Source organism: Cynocephalus volans, chromosome 8 (assembly GCF_027409185.1).
Source record: "Cynocephalus volans isolate mCynVol1 chromosome 8, mCynVol1.pri, whole genome shotgun sequence".
Lineage (NCBI taxonomy): Eukaryota > Metazoa > Chordata > Mammalia > Dermoptera > Cynocephalidae > Cynocephalus > Cynocephalus volans.
In genome coordinates, this window is record NC_084467.1 from 83,317,157 (window position 1) to 83,335,869 (window position 18,713).

Below are 18,713 nucleotides of genomic sequence, written 5' to 3' on the forward strand. Positions count from 1 at the left end.
GGAGATCCATGCCAGCATGGTCGTCCAGAGGCCAAGCACCCAGGCACCTTCTTTCCTGTTATCCAGCCTCTACCTTGCTTCCCCCTCTTATATGAAATGGCTGTTTGGGTTCCAACCCTGTGTGTTATTCCAGCCACTAAGAAGGTGTCAGGGAGGAAGAGGAGCATGCCCTTCCCTGAAGTCAGGCAGCACTTCCAGCTACACCCTAGGGGCCAACCCTTGTTACACAGCAACATTGTCTGTGAGGGAGGCCGGTAGTTTCATCTCGGGTAGCCATGCACAGTAAAAAAATCAGAGGTCCTATTACTAAGGAAGGAGGGAAGCAGATACGGTGGGACAGTTGGAAGTCTTCTGCTAGAGCAACCCAAACGGTCTCCGCTCGCTTGCAGGGGTCTCAAGCAGTCCTGCTCAGCAGGAGGCAGTGGCCTTGGAGATGAAGGGAAACAAGACTTTGTTGAAAATGTCCTAGATTCTCAGCTCTGTATTAAGCGCTTTCTTACATTCTCTCCTTTAAGCATCACAGTCCTCTTGTGATGTGTATGGGGAAAGAAACACACTGTTTTTCCTCTGCTCTCACAGCATAATCATCACACAGAAGACTTCTGTGACCAAATATATAGGAATTTTTCCCTACCAGTAAGCAACCAATTCCCCAGTGGACACCAGCTGGGTGTACTCTAATTCAGTTCCAACACTGTCTACCTGGAGACAGCCTCAGATCCCACAGGTTGAGGGCTCAGTCCCCAAAACTGCCGCCCCCATCTTCTGATGCCAGTTGCAAGCTCCAGGTTGTTTTACCTGTGCTTCTGACCGGTGCTAAATTGGGATGGCTGGCCACAACCACTTCCATGGGTTTGATTAATTTGCTGAATGACTCCAGAACTCAGAGAAGCACTTATGTATACCACCTTATTGCAAAGGATATTTCAAAGAATACAGATGAAGAGAGGTATAGGGCAAGGTATGGGGAAAGGAGTGTGGAGCTTCCATGCCCTCCCCAGGCACACCACCTTCCAGGAACTTCCAGATGTTCAGTTATCTGGAGGCTCTCTGAACCCTGCATTCTTGGGTTTTTAATGGAAGCTTCATTATGTAGGCATGATTGAAGTATGGACAACCGTGCTGAAATGTGATTGGACAAAAAGGGTGTGATCTAATACTATTAGACTGGGGAAACCTGGCAAGGCCTGTTTGTTCAGGTTCTTCTCGGCCTCTCTGTGCAGCATTCCATTCCTTCCTCCCAGGTATGGGCTGGGTCGCCTTCTGATATGGGGCTCTTATGACCTACAATCACGGTAGGTCAGAGAATTTCTTTATGGCCAGCTCCAAGACAGAAAGGCAAGTGAAAGTTAGAACAAGACAGGAACCATGGATGAAAACCAAAATATACATATCCTAATATCACCCCGTGGAAGGAGCAAAACACTTGAGAGAGAGGAATAGAAAGAAGGGCAGGAAAGGAAGCTGGTGCCCAGGACCTAATGTGGGCATCTGTGGGCAAGTGGATCTTAGGCTTCACAGGAGAGAATGTGCCACACAGAGCCACTGGCTCCGCTCCCCACTGGGTCAGGCACTGGAGGAACCAGATTAGCTCGTCCCCTCAGGCCACCTGATTCTCCTTTCCATTCACCTGTGGGCTGGCCCAGGTGCACAGAATCCCCTTTGTTTTCAAAGGCCTTTTCACCCAGTGCCAGATCGACCCAGCCCAGGGCTGGCAAGTCAGCAGCGGCATCACTTTTTGATCTTCAGAAGGTGCCCCAGCTACACTTGCAAGAAACTTCAAGCTGCTTCCACATCTCAGGAGGAGAGGGGGAGTCCCTCAAGGTCTATGCCTCAGTTAGAAGAGGTAGTCACAGGGGTGTGTGTGGCATATATACAGTGTCCTTGGGACAGACAAGGGGCCAGCTCAAAGAGGAGGCAGCAGGGTCAGATAGAGGGTTTCCCAAGGGTTTCCCATTAAAGGGCCTGGGATCTGGGCTGGCTCTGGCCTTTCTTTATATTAATCCTCTGTGCCTCCCTTTTGCCATTCGTGTAATGGAAAAATGATGTGAGGCTGCCTCACAGGATGTTAGGAGACTAAGATGGGCCGAGAGCTTTGCTTTGCAAATAAGGGACCATATGTGTTCTTTATATTAGGAATTAGTGTTGACTAAGGAACATCTAGTACTACCTTCAGCTCTGTGGTTTATTCTCTGATCTGCCAGGCATATTTGAGAACACAGTTTAAAAGAAAAAAAATTTTTTTAAGTTATCAGAGATCCGGAAGATAATTGAACTTATAAAGGCCTGCTAGCAGCCGAGCCCTGTCCTAGGATCAGAGTAAAGGGAGATTGCACAGGAGGGATTTGAAACAGCTCCTGTTTCTCACAAGTTCTGGTCCTTTTGGGAGGGTGCGGAGGAGAGCAGTGTCCCTGCACGTCTCTGTGCCTTTGCTCCTGCTGTGGTCCTCTTCTGGAGTCCCCTCCCCTTCTCAACTCTCACCACAACTTTCTACGCCAACTGCTTCAGAAACTAGTCATTATTCAAGATGTGTTTTGAGTATTATATTTCTTGGAAAATCTCCTATGAATTTCTCAAGTATACTTAGATATTTTTTCTTTGCATTTTGTATATTCTTTACTCTTTCAACAAATATTCATTGCATACCTGCCATGTGCTCAGCACTGGCATTGTACTGTGTGCCTGCTAGTGAGCAAGAGAAGGCCCTGCACCCCAGGCACTTACATTCCAGGAATGGGGCAGAGCAGCAGTGAGTAGGTCAGTGTATTACACATCTCGTGGTGATCAGTGCCATGAAGAACTACAGAGCAAGGAGTGTTGTCACCCCACAAGAGGAAGAACACCTTGAGGGCAGGGACCTCGGATTTCTTCCTGTCTCTGAGATGTGACTGTCAGCCTGTGTGACTCTCAAGCTCAAACCCATAACCAGTGCCCCAAGGTGTCAAATCTGAGCCTGGAAGCAAGACTTCTCCCAGTTCAGTGCCCTTTCCACCACCAGCCCATAAGACCCATCATATTTTTGGATCCATCCATAGTCCAGCTCCGTTATCACCATGAGCTACCCCTAGCAGTAGCTGTAGTGTACAGCCCATAGTAACAAGTTACTGGTTGTTTGATGAGGGGATCTTGCCTGCACTAACACAGCCATCCAGGAGAGGGCAGTCATGTGCGCATAAGCATGTCTGCCCCACCAACGGGCTCCGGGCTGCATCCCACTTCTTCCAGGTTTTCACCCTGATTCTTTAAAAATGTGTGCTTAAAGCAGTGGTTCTCAAGCAGTCCCCCCAGGTGACATTTGGCAATGTCTGGAGACACATTGGGTTTTCATTACTAGAGAGAGGAGGAAAGATCTTCCTGGTATCACGCGTATAGAGGTGAGTCATGCTGCCAAATAGCCTACAATGCTCAGGACAGCCCCCACCCCCACAAAGAAGTGTGTGGTCCAGAAATCAATTGATTTCATTGAGAGGTTGAGAAACCCCACCCTGAAGGAAAGCCCATAAACAGCCTGGTTAACTGGCCCAAAGGAACAAGTAGAAGATGGCTTCAATAAGGTTGTTCAAAAACAGCTGCGGTCAGTCAGAAATAACTTATGGATTCTGCTTCTTTGGGGAATGCTGAAGGTTTTAAGATCTAAGCAGATCTCTATTTCTCTCTCTAGCTGCTCCCCCCGCTGACTGTTGCCACCAGTGTGCCTCGCTGGGATGTGTGAATGTGTGCTCTGGCAGCACAGGGTGGCTGGCAGGAAACACTGTCCCCTTTAGCATCCTGGCCTGTGCACTTACCTTTTGTCTGTCGGAGGAAGTCATCCCTCCTGCTCTGTGGAAACATTCTCCACCCCCAGACCATTTGTGATGTTGTGAACCTGTCCTTGCAAAACTGTCATCTGTCCCCTGGGAGTTAGAAGGTGAGCAGTGTGCCTGTTCCCTGGCCCCAGCACTTCTCAGGTTCAAGGGAGTGAGTCGCAAAGTCTCTACTGACCTGGTCTACCTAAACATGCACTCTAGTTGGGAGGGGCTGCCTCCTTTGGAATTGGGAATTTTTTTTCTGAAACATGCCCATATTGGGAAGGCATAAGCCTTTACACGTGCCTTATCTGAAACAGCGATTGCCTCCAAGCCAAAATGAGCCCAGTGTTCAATAAAATATTAACTTCTCTCAAGTCAAGCAGCTGCACCATTTCTTACAACGTGACTTTTGTTCCACAGAACACAGAGCACAAGGAAGTAAGACTGGCCTTAGTCTGTGGAATCAGTTTTGTTCCATAGCAGGATTACCTTTACCCACTTCCTCTGTGCACAGACCCTACTGTGAAAGTCTGAAAACACATGAGTTATGAACCTAAAGTCAATTTATGGCTGTCTTCTTCCATAAACTTCTTCCATAGTTTATTTAAAATCCATAGAAGAAGGACATCTAAAAATCACATGCAGCCACAAAGCTGGGATTTGCATTTACCAGTGTCTTCATAACTAAGTCAAGGGCTTCTTTAGATGGGGGGAAAGAAAGTAAGGTATAGCCATGTGATGGCAGGACATTATGAAGGCTAGTTTGCTGGCCTCAGTTTAATGCGGTACTGTGTTCCTGAAATTTAATAATAGTCATTATCACTTATGGGGTGATATTTCTGCACCCTATACCAAGCATTCTCCAGGTACATGCTTTACTCCATGCTGGAAACTGCTACCAGGAAATGGGTACTCTAGATAAAGATACTAACTTGTCCCAGGCTACTCAGGAAGGAGTAAGGCTGAGATTTGAACCTAGGAAGGTTAACACTGAGGCCCAGTAGACATTTTTAATATGCTCTAAGAATTTGCTCTTGAAATGAAATCTGAATGGAATCCCTTTGAGAAAACAAAGATCCTTGTCTCTTCTATAAAGTCTAAATTTTGGGTGAAGTAGGGTTCTAGAACATGGTCCTAATGGCTTTGTGTGGTTTCATCAACAAAACAAGTTTAGTTTGTATCACAAATTGGTATGGTAGAAAAACCATGGGTTTTCGAGTCCGTTGTGTCTAGGTCTATATTGTCTTTCCAATAATCATGAGCAGTGAGACTTTACAAAGGTTACTTGACTCTTCCAAACCTCAGTTTTCACATCTACAAAGCAGGATAAGTATTAGAGTACATGTCAGGTGTCTTGCAGATTGCCTCCCAATCAGTCACTGTAATTATTGATGTTGGTATCATTTAAATGTGTGTTCTTAATTTTCAGTTTTTGCTATGGAGATTTTAAATTTCGTTGGTACTTCCAACTTTACTTTGCATCTGTGTTTCGTGTTATGCTAAAGGCCAAGCATGAAGAAACATGGCCTGTTGAACTGTCTTCCATGCTTAGGAAGACACTGGTGTAAAGCACGGTTGTGTTTTAAACTTTAGGATCTGCCCGGGCTGTCAAGGGCGGCCACGTGGAATATAAGCCTCTTTCCGGCATTCGGTATATGTGGTGGTACCACTTAATCGGCCTCGTCTGGACTAGTGAATTCATCCTTGCCTGCCAGCAGATGGCGATAGCTGGGGCAGTGGTTACTTGTTATTTCAACAGGTACGTCCAGCATGTTTCTTTTGTCGCTTGTCTATGTGCTTCATGTTGTGTGCCTCAAAAGATATTTGGGAGTTTTGACCTGACATTTTAAAAGGCAAGAGTAAAAGACTAAGCTAAAAATTGGGCTGGACACCCATTGGGTAGTGAGAAGAAATATTATACCTTAAATTTGCCACATTTCCAAGCTCTTTTGCTTCAAGCTAGAAAATTTAGGAAGAAGCCAAACAGGGAAGTGATCACGTTGCTTGGAATTGAAAGATATCTGAGAGGAAGGGTTGAGTTCTCTTATAAATATCCATTCTTATTGACTTCAGACTTGACAAAATTACTGGTCTACTCTGAATACAGTAAGTTCTGTGAACCTCATTTTGTCCTATGTAAAATCAGGAGAATGGTTTCTTGGAAAACAACTTTAAATCCTAAAGGAATTGTATGTAACTATAAAATATAATTCATGTCCATGTAGATAAGCACTAGTGAATTAATTACTTGCTTCTATGTTTATACACCATTACCTCCTGAAAATGATTGAGGACAGTACACACACCTGAATCCATTACCTCTTGTGTGTGTGACTTTCCATGGGGCAATGATAAGACCTCAGGCCAGAAGACACAGCCAGGACAATGACAGGGTTGGACTCACAGAGGAAGTTTACTCCCAGTAGAGCTGATTCTCCTCTAATCTCTCAGACCAAATGAGTAGATAAACATGAGTTTCCATGGGGTAAGAAAGTCAACCAGGGATGATTCATGCCACTGAGCAGTTATCTCCTGATGATAAAGAACACTGTGGGTTTTTAATATAGTGGTGCTGTTTGGGAGCCTCCATCATTAGAGACTCTGGAGGACCCACAGAGGGCCATTGCCCTTGGCATTGAGAACCTCCAAGCAGCCAGAAGTGGGTGGTGTGTGTTGCTTGCTCAGTAGGGGAGCAAAGATTATTTTAACCAAATTGGCCAGGGGGTAACATTTGTCTGACAGAGTGATTTTGTGCTGTCTTTGAATAATGAAACCAAAGCATTTTCAATGAGGGCTTTTGATGTGGACTTCCGATGAAGCATATGCATGTATCTCCTAAACCCTCCCCTCTCCCCAGCCCCCACCCAAAATCATGAAAGAATGACAAAGGCACAAACACACAAGGGCAGTGAGAAACTGAGTGGCAGTGACAGGAGCAAGAAGTATCAACCAAATGGTGAAAACCAAAGAGAGGATGGTAAGTGGTGACTGTGATCATGCTGGAGAAGATGGAAGAGCCTCTGCGCGTGTGCTGGCTGGCTGAGAAGGTGCAATAAGATGAGGCTGACGTGAGCCCCAAACCTGGAGAGGCTCAGGAATTCATGTGTAAAATGTACTTCTGGAGATTAGCTGAAAGTCTTCCTAAGGAGGACATAGACCCCCAGATCCCCTCCTCCATACCAGCAGAAGAAGGGAGCTTTACTCTCTGGAAAGATAAATCAGAGTGGGTCTGGATTTGGAATATCTGGCAAAGCTGAGGCTGGGGTGAGGCTCCATACTGAAGAAGAGGGAGTAAGCAAAAGTCTAAATGCTGAATAGTGAGGACCACCCCCCTCCCACCAACACCCCACATTCCATGGCTCAGCTCCCACGATGTGGGCAGCCAGATTGATATCCCCCAGGAAGAGGCTAGAGGATTCTTCTCAGAAGAAACTGTCTAACCCAAAGTAAAGACTTAAAGATGGTGCCACATGGGAGCCCCCAATGAAGTGGATTCCCACACAGAAGCCCCTCACACAGAGCTCCCAGGTCTCTCTTTACAGGCTCACTCTTAAATTTGAACTGCTCACCAGTGATTATTAAACACTTAAAGAAGCCTCTAGTGAAAGAAAGAGATCAAAATGAGCAAAACAAACAAAAGGAATTTAGGGAAAATGGAGACAATGAAGGCTGCAAAAGAAAACTACAAAAAGCAAAACTATGATATTATCAGAGAGAACAAAAAATATTGCATCCATAAACCCCCCAAAAAAGAATAGTGAAAGAACAAGAAAGACCCCTTCGTAATTGAAGATGTGATTGCAAAAATAAAAATGTTCTAATGAAGGATTAAAATATGAAATTGAAACCTCTTTCAGAATGTAGAACAAGAAGAGATGGAAAATAGGACAGAAAGGATAAAAAGTTAGAGGATAAATTTAGGAGACCCAACATCTGACTAGCATGAGTTCCAGAAATAGAGAACAGAAGAAAGAAAAAAAGAAAAGAAAATTGTCAAAGAAAATTTCCCAGGGCTAGAGGACATAAGTAAACAGAAGATCCCAGAAGCTTCTCAAGGGAAAAAAAACATCACAAGCGAAAGATCAAGTACTATTATTAACATTAGTCTCAGTAAAGTTGGTATAAAACACTCTCACTGCTAAATCTGACTCGAAAAAAAAAAAAAAAGATGAAGAACAAGAATGAAATCTGACTTTCAACAGCAACTCTGAACCAGGAAAACAGTGGAGCAAGGCTGTGAAAATTCTAATGAAAGATTATTTCTAACCTAGAGTTCTATACCTATTCCGACTATTGGTAAAGGAGGAAAAAAGTCATTCTCAGACATGCAAAGTCTCAAAAGGTTTTCCTCCCCACATCCTTTCCAGAAGGCTGTTCCTCCACTGAAACTAATGAGTTTCAGGGAGTTTTCCAGGGAGGAAACATGAGTTTCAGAAAATGGGTTTCAGAACAGAAAAGAGAAGGGAATCGCCAGGGAGGCAGGTCTGCAGCAGGTGTAGAGAACATGCAGTCCAAGGGGGAGCTGGAGGGCAGTGGGCTCCAGGAGGGATGTCTCCAAGAAAAGAAAATGAAACTGAGAGAATACCAGGTGTGTTTGAACATGTTGAGAAGACTTACACTTCAGTGAAGCATTTGATGAAGCCCATAGAAAACTAAGTAGGTAAAAAATGTGAAACAATTACTAACTTCGGGAAAAACCAAAAGTTACACAGGAGAGGAAATATCAGAATATGCTGCTTGGATCAGTTTTGAATGTTATTCACAGTACATATTTCTTATGTACTCATAATATAAACACTAGCTAAAAATAATGTAAACATTAACTAAAAACTTTGATGCAATTACATTAGGATGAAAGGGGGATGGGAAAATTAAAAAGGGGGGTGGGGGTGTACGATTTAGGCTCTGTAAGAAAATGAATCCTGAATCTTCCATAGTGGCAAGTCAGCAGACAGTATCTGAAGCTGAAAAATTCAAGAAATAGCAGTAAGAACGTGTAATTTTGAAATGTGGAGGTGAGTTCCAGAAGAAAGAGCTAAAGTATTATCTCTAGGGAAAGAAAATTAGAGATGGGGGAAAAAAACTGCTGTTTTTCCTATTAAGCCTAGCAATACTACATGGCTTTTTAAGATGCTTACATATTTCTTTTATAAAAAAAAAAAGAAAAGAAAACACATGATTTATTTTTAGCACTACTATTTCATTTATTAAAGAGTTCTGCCTTCTTTTTGACTTTCTGCCTAATTTTGAAACCTCAAGGTTTTTCCTTATCTCAGAGTTCACAATTCTTTAATGCCGTGTTCTGACCTGTGCATAGGGTGAGGATTAAATGAAGCCAGAGTGCATTCATCTTCATCCTTCGGTTAAGCACTAAGAGGGCTGAAGAGTTCATACAAAGACCACCAAGTACCAGGCTATGGGCAACCTGTAAAATTTACCTTTTACAACCATTTGCTTGAAGAGGGGTCAACTGAGAATCATAAAGATACTGTAAGGGATGTGACAGGAAGGAGCTAGAACTGTTCAGCTTGGAGAAGGGACGCCTGGGGCATGACTTCATCATCATTTTCAAATATACAAAAGATGGTTTCCAGCTGTTCTGGATCTGCTGAGGAAGAAGTGAGGAAATGGATTCTAGTAGAGCCTAAAGAATTTAGGTTAAAATAGATGAATTTCCTAACCCTAGCAAGAATTACCCAGGACAGCTAAAGAATCCTAAATCCTATCCTTTATAATAAAGACAATTGCCATTTTCTGTAGGATCGGAGGGTGGACCTTACAGCTTCCTCATGGCCCTCCCAATCCATCTTGCAGTGATTTTGCTGAAAGAAATATCAGAAAGAGACATGGTCTTTGTGGGGACCATACAATTCTCCTTCACTTGGTACCAGCTTTACATTAGAGGCCAATTCCATTGCATGCAGCCCAGACCTTGTCCAGGGGCCTTCACACAAAATTAATTTCCATGATGTTTGAAGACTTTGTAGTGAGCAACAGGCCCGGATCTAACCAGAGCTAAAACATGTTCCTTGGACCCTGAAGTTGCTTGCTTGGCTTTCTGCTCTGTGTTGTCCAATGGAACTAGTTGCAAACAGTACTTATGTACCATGACCCAAAGTTTCTATAGGACTTGGATGGATGGGACCATTCAACCCTTTGCCTGAGGACTTGGACTGATGCGGTGTTCTGGGGACCCCGCTTCATGTATGAGGCCAGGAACCTTTAGCTCTCAAGGCAGCCACAAGTTTAAAAGAAGGGGAAGCTAGGCTTCATGGGGCACATCCTGGAGTCACCTTACCCTCTCACACTGACTGGATTGTCCTTACTTCCACTCCCCACAGAATTGGGGTGGATGTGTCCCAGTGGGAGGTACTCAGCACTCAGTACTCCCTGGGAACAGATGAGTAAGCCTTGCTGGAGGCTCAGTCCTCCCCAGCCTCCTATTAAACTCATCCCTGAGCTGCCCAATATGCTCAACACTGAAGTGCCATCCCTTAGGTCAATTCTCGAAAAATGGTTAAGTCCAGACATAAGTATTATTTTCAGCCTTATTGGGTGAATCAGATCCTCTTTGTGAAGGCAGGTTTTGCTGGGTGTGGGGGCAGTGGAGCTGAAGGCATGAGCCACATGCACAGCGAGGAGGAGAGGGTGATGTTGTCTTTGAATGGGGAGAAGGATCTAGAAGAGAAGGTGGGGCTCCCAGACACTCCACTTATCTAGCCTTTTCTCTAGGGCTGTTTCTAGTTTTGAGGGCAGGTGTTGAGTGACTCTTGGCTCCGTGAGCTGGCTGGGGTTGAAAGGGCCTCCTTTTTCAGCTCCCTCTCTCATCATGTGATCACCTAGCTTCTGGAACCTCTGCATCTTCTTCCAGCCAAGCCCTGCAGAGCCTCAAGTCAGGACCAGGATGTGTTATGGACTAGAGAAATCAAGGCAGTACAGACCTTCCCCCGCCTGTAAGGGTTAATCCTATCGCAGTGAAACCTTCTCAGAAAGCTGCTGCCTAACCCCAAACTTCAGTACCTGGAGGGCTAGACTCCAAGGCCTCATTTGCAGTGGCCCATGAATCATTTGTGTCCCTGCCAGATGGAAAGCAGGTGTTGTCCTCTCCTCCCCGCATCCCCTCTTGAGCACCATAATAAGTTCTAAGGCACATAAATCTCCTCAATGGAAAAGTAAACATTCATCCTTTAAAATGAAAAAAAAATATGAGGAAAGGGAAAAAACGTGTCAGATTTTCCTGTCCTACGCTGCTTTTCTGGTTGATCACATCACAGTGATTTTCTGTCAGCAGCAATTTCCGTGGTCTTTCCTATTTTAATTAATATTGGGTTGAAGCGCACGTCACCTCTTTATGGGACAACTGGGTTGCAGTTGTTCTGCTCCCGACATTACTTTCATGTTCTCTTTTTCTTCCTGGATGATTTAAGTAACAGCGAAATACAGTCATTGCCAACTCTGGAAACATTTCTGGCTGCATTCCCTTTCCTCCCTCAAAACCTAGGCTGTTGTCAAAACTTTAATTCATCGTGACTTATTTGTACCAGAGCAAGTTGTAGAATAATCCGTTATGAAGACACCAAGCTTCACTTGGAACCCATGAAGTTGCTTCTCGGAAAGGGCCTCATTTTCTAGAACTGGCATCAGCGGGGATGCAGCGGGTCACCCAGGGGCTCCAGCAGACGGCCTCTTTTGTTCGTTCAGTTTGGGGGCAGGGTGGAGGCTGTGCCCATTCCTTTCTCTTCCACTTTTTTCCCCTGCCTGTGAAACGGACTTGTACGCATTCTTGGGAGCTGTGTCATGACAAGTCCCGTAAATGATTCACACTGAAGTGACCTTTCAAGAGCAGAGTAGAAATCAGCTGGACTTTGGGAGCCTAGGGCTGTGCCAATGCCAAAACAGCCAGGGCTCTGCATCCCTTCCTGTGAAGCCTGAGCTCACTGTTCCTTCTCTGGCCGCTGGTCATGGTCATGTGACTTGACGATGATTTTAGTCTCCAAGCTTATGCCACAGTATTTATGTATGCTCCTGTGTAATTTGAACTTTGAAGGCTGTGGTATGATTAAACTTTTGAACATAAAAATGAGATTAATAGGCAACTTAAAGGATTGGTAAAAGGGGTAGGAGTTGTAAAGAGGGAAACGGGTCTATTTTAAGTCATCAGTATTTTTTTTAAAAAATTTTCTGTTTGGTATTTGTATGTAGCATTGAGTGCCACCAAAAGGGATTAAATTAGTCCAAGAAATAACTTAACCTTAGCTACCAAGGAGTATAACATTTTTGCCAAATGCTTATTGCATCCCTGCTTTGCAAGTTGTTGGTACTGTGGATGATTTGAACCAGAAAGCAGTTTTTTGTTACTTTTTAAGTAGTGTTTTTTAAATGCTGTCTTTTTTCCTATTCCCAGAAATAAAAATGACCCTCCTGATCGTCCCATCCTTTCGTCTCTCTCTATTCTTTTCTGCTACCATCAAGGAACAGTTGTGAAAGGTTCATTTTTAATCACTGTGGTGAGGATTCCAAGAATCATTCTCATGCACATTTATAACGCTCTGAAAGAGAAGGTAAGGCAGCACCCTAATACATAGTGTATTCTCTTTTTGTTTTGTGGAGAAGTTAATTACTGGAAAACTACAGCGGGCCCCAGGACAGGAATGTGACCTGTGACCACGGCCACTCAGAAGACTCCTGTGCTCCTCAAGTCCCACCCCCAACCCCCAGCAAGCTTTTTTTCCTGAGTCTGTTTTGTTTATGGTCACATTCATTGGGTTTTCTCCAACTTGGAGATGGAGGTGGGGTGGGGACAGAGTCAGCTGGTTTTCCTTCTTGTTTAAATGTTGAACAAATGAGATGAATTTTTAAGGTGAAATTTAAACAGGTTTTTGTGGATGTTTATCATGCTTTTTTCTTTTAAAGTAAGAAGAAACACTAGAAGATAGGGATAATATTTGTTTCTGTTTTAATGCTAAAGTATTCCCTGCCTTTTGCGTTTGCCAGAGGATACCATGGGAAGTTGCTAGTGTGTGGGGAGGAAGGGAGGGAGAGTCTGAATGAGTGTGTGTGTGTGTCTGCACCCACACGCTCAAGAGTGAGAAATGGGCAAGCTGACCTACATCTCAGCTCAAAGGACAGAAAACTGTGGGGCTTTTGTGCCTGGAGGTTTTCTCCTCCCTGGTTTTTATTTCCACGCACATTTGGTTATGAATGCCAGTGGAAACCAGAACACCAGGAAAACAGCTGTTCTCATGGTACTTCTGGCCTGCCAAACAAGGGAAGATTGGACTTTTCCCAAATTTTCTGTTCTCACACAATGTTAATCTCTCCCCCATCCCCACCTCAGGGTTGGTGACTTGGTCAGAGTTTCACAAACTTATCTGATTCCAACCTTTTGGGTATAGCTATGTGTCCTTAGTAAATTGGGGACATTTTATACGTGGGTTTATATTGTGTTTAGAACTGGGTTTTGCTTGCTGTTTTAAACAGAAAACAATTGTTGATATTTTTTAATTTGTAATCAAAAGTATATCATAATCATGGTCAGTATATCAATTAGAAACTATTAAATGAATTTCACATAAAATTATCTGGCTTCCTTATCTTGAAATGCATGCCAAGCAGTTGCCCCCGATCATAGAATATTTTCTTGTATTTCTAGTAAAATCTTGCCTGGTTACATTTTGGTGACTTAAAGAGGCATTTCCACATCCAGGGCAAATCTAGCTATTTCTGGCTCCTGCATTTTGAAATTGATCCTTAGGATCAATGATCTTAGGAAACTTGGAGAAAGATTTCTTGAACAACAGAATAGCTTTTTAGTTTAAATATGTTTGCATGTGATATATATATAAATAGATAATACATATACATATATATGTTTGTATGTGACATATAAATTATATATAAATAGATAATTATACATAATTTATATATTTAACAGATAATTTATATATAATTTATATATATCGCACACATATATTACACAAACATGTATGTGTAATAGATAATCAAAAGTTATCCATTACTAATGCATATATATCAGACAGAAACATATATGCGATTTATATATATGCATTAGTAATAGATAATCATAAATTAATGAGCAGCAGGGAGTTTGCTATCCCTTGTACAGCTAGGCATCTTAAACTCTTCAGGGAAACAGCCTTCCATAAATCTAAAAGAGAAGTCAGTGGAAGACCCAAGGTCTCTCTGACTAAGGTCTAAAAGATTATTCATCACTCCCCAGATCCCATAAGGTCTGAGGGGCCAAACTCCCTTTTAGTGATGTCACTGTTGGGGAAATGTGTCCTTTCTGAGGTTAAAAAAAACTGTATTCTTCAGCAGCCTTACTGCCCAGTACTGTGTCTACAATTTAAACATTTCACACAGCCACTGTGAGATCTTGCCTCCATTAAATAGGCTCATTCACAACCGCAGCCATGCTGAAAAGTATCCAGATCAAGTTTCATCCAATTGAATTAACATTGGGACAAGAAATTGTCCATATAAGGCTGAGTTATTCCTGGGGTCCTCATAGCAGGCTATTTCAGGATTTTTTTCAGGGATTTTTTTCACTCTGGGCAGAGAGTAGGATGCGGTCAATCGCCCCTCCCCCGAGGGTTTCATTAAATTATTCATTCTTGAGTTATGCACAAATTCAAGTTATATTTCAAAGGACTAATTTATCCCTTGAAATTTAGCCCTGAAAGTCTCACTATAGGATTTATTTTCCCCAAAGTTAAACTTGATTCTTTATTTATGTGGGCACATAACTAGTATCTGCAATATATTATTTGCTTTTTCTCTCTGGGATGTGAATTTTTCATGAATATAAACTTTGGTTTGAAAAAGCAAAGTGTACCATTTAAGACACTGAGGGGCAGATGAAGAGGAAAGAGGTTCTTTTTACTAGAACCAGAAGCCCACTTTTCCTTTGCCACTGAATACAGACTAAGCCATTTCCCCTTCTGCTGAGGTTAACAGCCGCCCTAACAGGTAAGCCCACAGGAGAGACACTTCACTCGTCGGTAGGAACAGTGGTTAGCAGGAGTCGCGTGCGTGGGACAGAGGGACATGTCTCATACTGAGAAAGTGGCTCTTGCGTTGGCGTGGACGTGAAGTCTGCCATGGAAACAAAGTGAGGTCTCCTCAGAAACCGCCTACTTAAACCTTCTTTCCTGTGTTGTTTTTCGCTCTGCTCCTTCGGTCTGAACCTGATCCCAGCAGCGCAGTGCATGGTCGAGCTGCGCGTCCAGATGCTGCTACTGCTGCTTCTGCTGTCTTGACAAACACCTGCGCCCGCTCAACCAGGTACATCTCCTACCACTTGCCCAGGAACACACAGAGGGGACCTAGGGTGGATTTCATCTCTTAGGTCAGGGATTGGCGATTTCTTCTGTAAAACACCAGACTATAAATACCTTAAGCTTTCAGGCCATACCGTCTCTGTCGCAGCTACTCAGCTCTTCCATCATAACTGGAAAGCAGCCATAGACAAAATGTAAATGAATGGGCATGGCTGAGTTCCAATAAAACTTTATTTATAAATGCCAGAATTTGAATTTCATATGATTTTTACATATCAAGAAATATTTTTCTTCTTTTGATTTTTTCCAGTCCTTTTGAAATTGTAAAACATCACTCTTAGCTCCAGCCAGGGGGAAGATAGGTTGTCTGATCTGGCCCCCCAGGCTTTACTTTGCAGACCCCTATCTTAGAACTTTGGGCCATGAAAGCTATTCTTCAAATTCTGAAAGAATTGAGTCTCTTCAGAAACAAAAAGGAAAGAGTCTTTAGAAACCCAGTCATAGTGAATATGTATCAACTAAGAGCTAATTTTCAGTGTCCTCTTTAAGAACTATAATTTTCCTGAACTAGGAAAAGAATTGCCTCCCTAATTTTTAAATATTTCACCAGCCTTTCCCTTCCAAGTTATGAATATTCCTTTAAAAATCATAAAAATTATATCCTACCATTGTTTGAACTTCAGATGTTTTTCCTCTCTTGAGTCTTTCAAATTGATGGAAATTTAAATATGTTTTATTTTTCTGTAGATCATTTAGGAAATTTTAACAGCCCATAGTCAAATTTACACAAAGCTGCATTTTTGTAAGTCAGCAGGCTGTTTTATTATTTATTTATTTAACTAATTTTTTTTGGTTGCTGGCCAGCATAGGGATCCAAACCCTTGACCTTGGTGTTATAACACCACACTCTAACCAGCTGAGCTAACCAAGCAGTCCTATAATTTAAATGTTCACAGAAATCTCACTTAGAAAAGTGCTTTTATTACTGCCCCTCTTCCTAATAAGAGCATGATTAGAAGTAAACAGACAAATTAGACCATTCATGTTTAATATCTTCTAAGTGGTATTTAGAATACCTTTCATTTTTCAGGGAAAAGTGCAGCCTTCTTATAGTAAAGCTTTATTTTTAAAGCTCTACTTAAAAATCTTGGAGTCCATTTCAGAGAGTATTTAGTTTTCATTTGTATTGTTACAAGACAGCGTATACAAAACACAATAAAGTACCATAGCACCTTTCAGAATGGTGGTCATATAGCACGTCAAGCCACACCCTATGAATACACTTGTCATTGTGTGAGATGCTGTGCCTCTCTCTTCTTAGAGCTGTGTGCACAAATCCAGACACCAACTTACTCCGCAAAGATTTTGAGATGCATTACAAAAATGTATTAACTATGATAGAGTATATATACGTGAAAAATCAAGACTAAGAAACATGTAGATAGACTAGAAAGACAAAAGCAGTGAATGGGACCATTGATACACAAATGTGTTGGCCATATGGTCCTTCAAGGCCCTAAGGTGGAGTTGCGATGCCCTTTTACTATATTATGTAAATTTGGGCTCTTTCTGCATCCCTCTTTCACTCATGGTTTTCAGACTGCCCTGTGGAAGCCTAGAGGCTCCTTGTGGATGCTGCAGGGACCCCCACTTCAGCAGGGGAGAGGAATGGGTGAGGAGGAGGAAGGGTGGGTCCTGGCTCCATACCATCCCCACCATACCCTGCCTTTCAACCAGAGCAGCTCCACTTTTATGTGGTTTAGGGGTGGAAGTCCAGTGAAAGTTTCATTTGAAAAGAGATCTTCACTGCTAAAAGACATTTGAAAACCACTGTCTCATACCATTTTCACATTTGTTTTCTCTGCTCTGTTATTCGGAGGAACATATTTTCCGCCTTCTGAAATTTCACCACCTTATACTAACCCAGGACCTTTTCTCTCAGGAATTCAAAGTGTTTCCAAGATCATAACTAGTGTTCATGTTAATCATGCTATAATTACCATCCTAAAGGTGATGAGTCCTTATAACAGATATACAATGGGAGTAATTGTCCTTGAATCACAAAAAGGCTAAGCTAGCCTTGCTCCAGCTCCTGTAGCAAATCAGTGGTGCAAACAGGGGTAGGACTGTTGGATTCTAATCGAGGTGTTTGTGCACTGGGCTGTCACTGCATCTTTCCCTAGGGGTGACTCCTACAGAGCTGGCAGGCCAGCTGACGTGGACACTGCTGGGAGGCCTGGGGTTTAGGAGATTGAGAAAGAGGAGGAGGAATAATGAAAAAGAAAGAGAATTGATGGGGACGAAAGGGTCACCTCTAGTCTAAATTGACTACTGGAAAGCAGAGTGAAATAAAGATTTTTAAGAGTAAAGATTATGACTGTATAATGGTGATCAGAGCTATTGTTGATCTCATTTGGCTGTGGACAAAGGAAAGTGAGTGTAAAAGGAGAAAAGGAATTTAGATTAGCCTTTGAGAAATTTCCTGGCATTGAAATGAGTTACTAGGGGAGGTTTTGGCATCTCTGTCTCTGGAAATCAGATTTAAAAGGGCTAAGGCCTATTTTATTTTCCTTGTTTTGTAGAATAGGAGCTACAAATGCTAAAAGGGAATGAGATCCATTTGTTACCATCAAAACCCAGATGCTTTCTAATTTAACATCAAGGAGCTGACTGTGTTTTACCATTGCTTTTTAAAACCCTAGTCTGTCTTCACTGAGTCCTGAGAGGGAGGCAGGTGGCAGTTACTGCATTTTGTAGACACCCAGCCTTAGGCTGCACAGTAATTCACTTGCAGAGTGGGGGATAAAACCCAAATCTTATTTCTCATTTACTTGTCGCTCTACATTGTAAATACCAAATGTGCGTAGACCTGAAAAAATTATGTGTTCACCTCACACATTCATTTCTTCAGCAACCATTTGTTTATTTGTGCTGTATGCAAACCATCTGAAGCCGAGCATGGTGGGAGAGGGGAGCACTGTGATGCAGAACCAGTGTACAGCCTGAGCCAGGCCTTCAAGTAGCTGGCAGGCTCATCTGGGGCAGGGGGACAGGAAGAGGCATACGCAGGAGACACGTAACAGTACAGTAAAGTGCACGTTTAAGTGCTGGAATGAAGCCTGCGCGAACTCAGAAAAGGAAAACCTTTTCTGATAATCGGGGAAGGTCATCGCACTTGGTAACTAGGGGAAGTTTCATGGAAAAGGTCAGACCTGTGTACAGAGAATCCACTGGAGATCACCAGCTAATAACAATAACACCAATAACAGCTGTGGACTATTGGCCCTTGACTGTATTGCCAGTTGCATACTGATTGAGTTTGGATGTGTTGTCCCCTCCAAAACTCATGTGGAAATTTGATCCCTAATGTGGCAGTGTTGAAAACTGATTGAGTCATGGGGACGGATCCCTCATGAATGGATTAATGCTCTCCCTAGGTGGGGGGAGCAATGAGTGAGTTCTCACTCTATTAGTTCCCATGAGAGCTAGTTGTTTATAGGACCCTGGCACTTCCTCTCTCTCTCTCTCTCTCTCTTGCTTCCTCTCGCCATGTGATCTGCTTGTACCCACCAGCAGTCTGCCACTTTCCTCTGTGAGTAGAAGCAGCCTGAGGCCTGTGCCCGAT

At 42.9% G+C, this 18,713-nt stretch overlaps 1 protein-coding gene across 1 annotated transcript in view; it reads left to right on the forward strand.

Annotated features, from left to right (window-relative positions):
• Positions 1 to 18,713, forward strand: part of SLC44A3 (solute carrier family 44 member 3) — a 68,025-nt gene that overhangs the window by 26,035 nt on the left and 23,277 nt on the right. Inside the window, exons 10-12 of the mRNA XM_063105796.1 lie at positions 5,382 to 5,547; positions 12,193 to 12,349; positions 15,009 to 15,092. Of these exons, the coding sequence (XP_062961866.1) occupies positions 5,382 to 5,547; positions 12,193 to 12,349; positions 15,009 to 15,092 (407 nt within the window). The remainder of the gene's footprint in view (positions 1 to 5,381; positions 5,548 to 12,192; positions 12,350 to 15,008; positions 15,093 to 18,713) is intronic.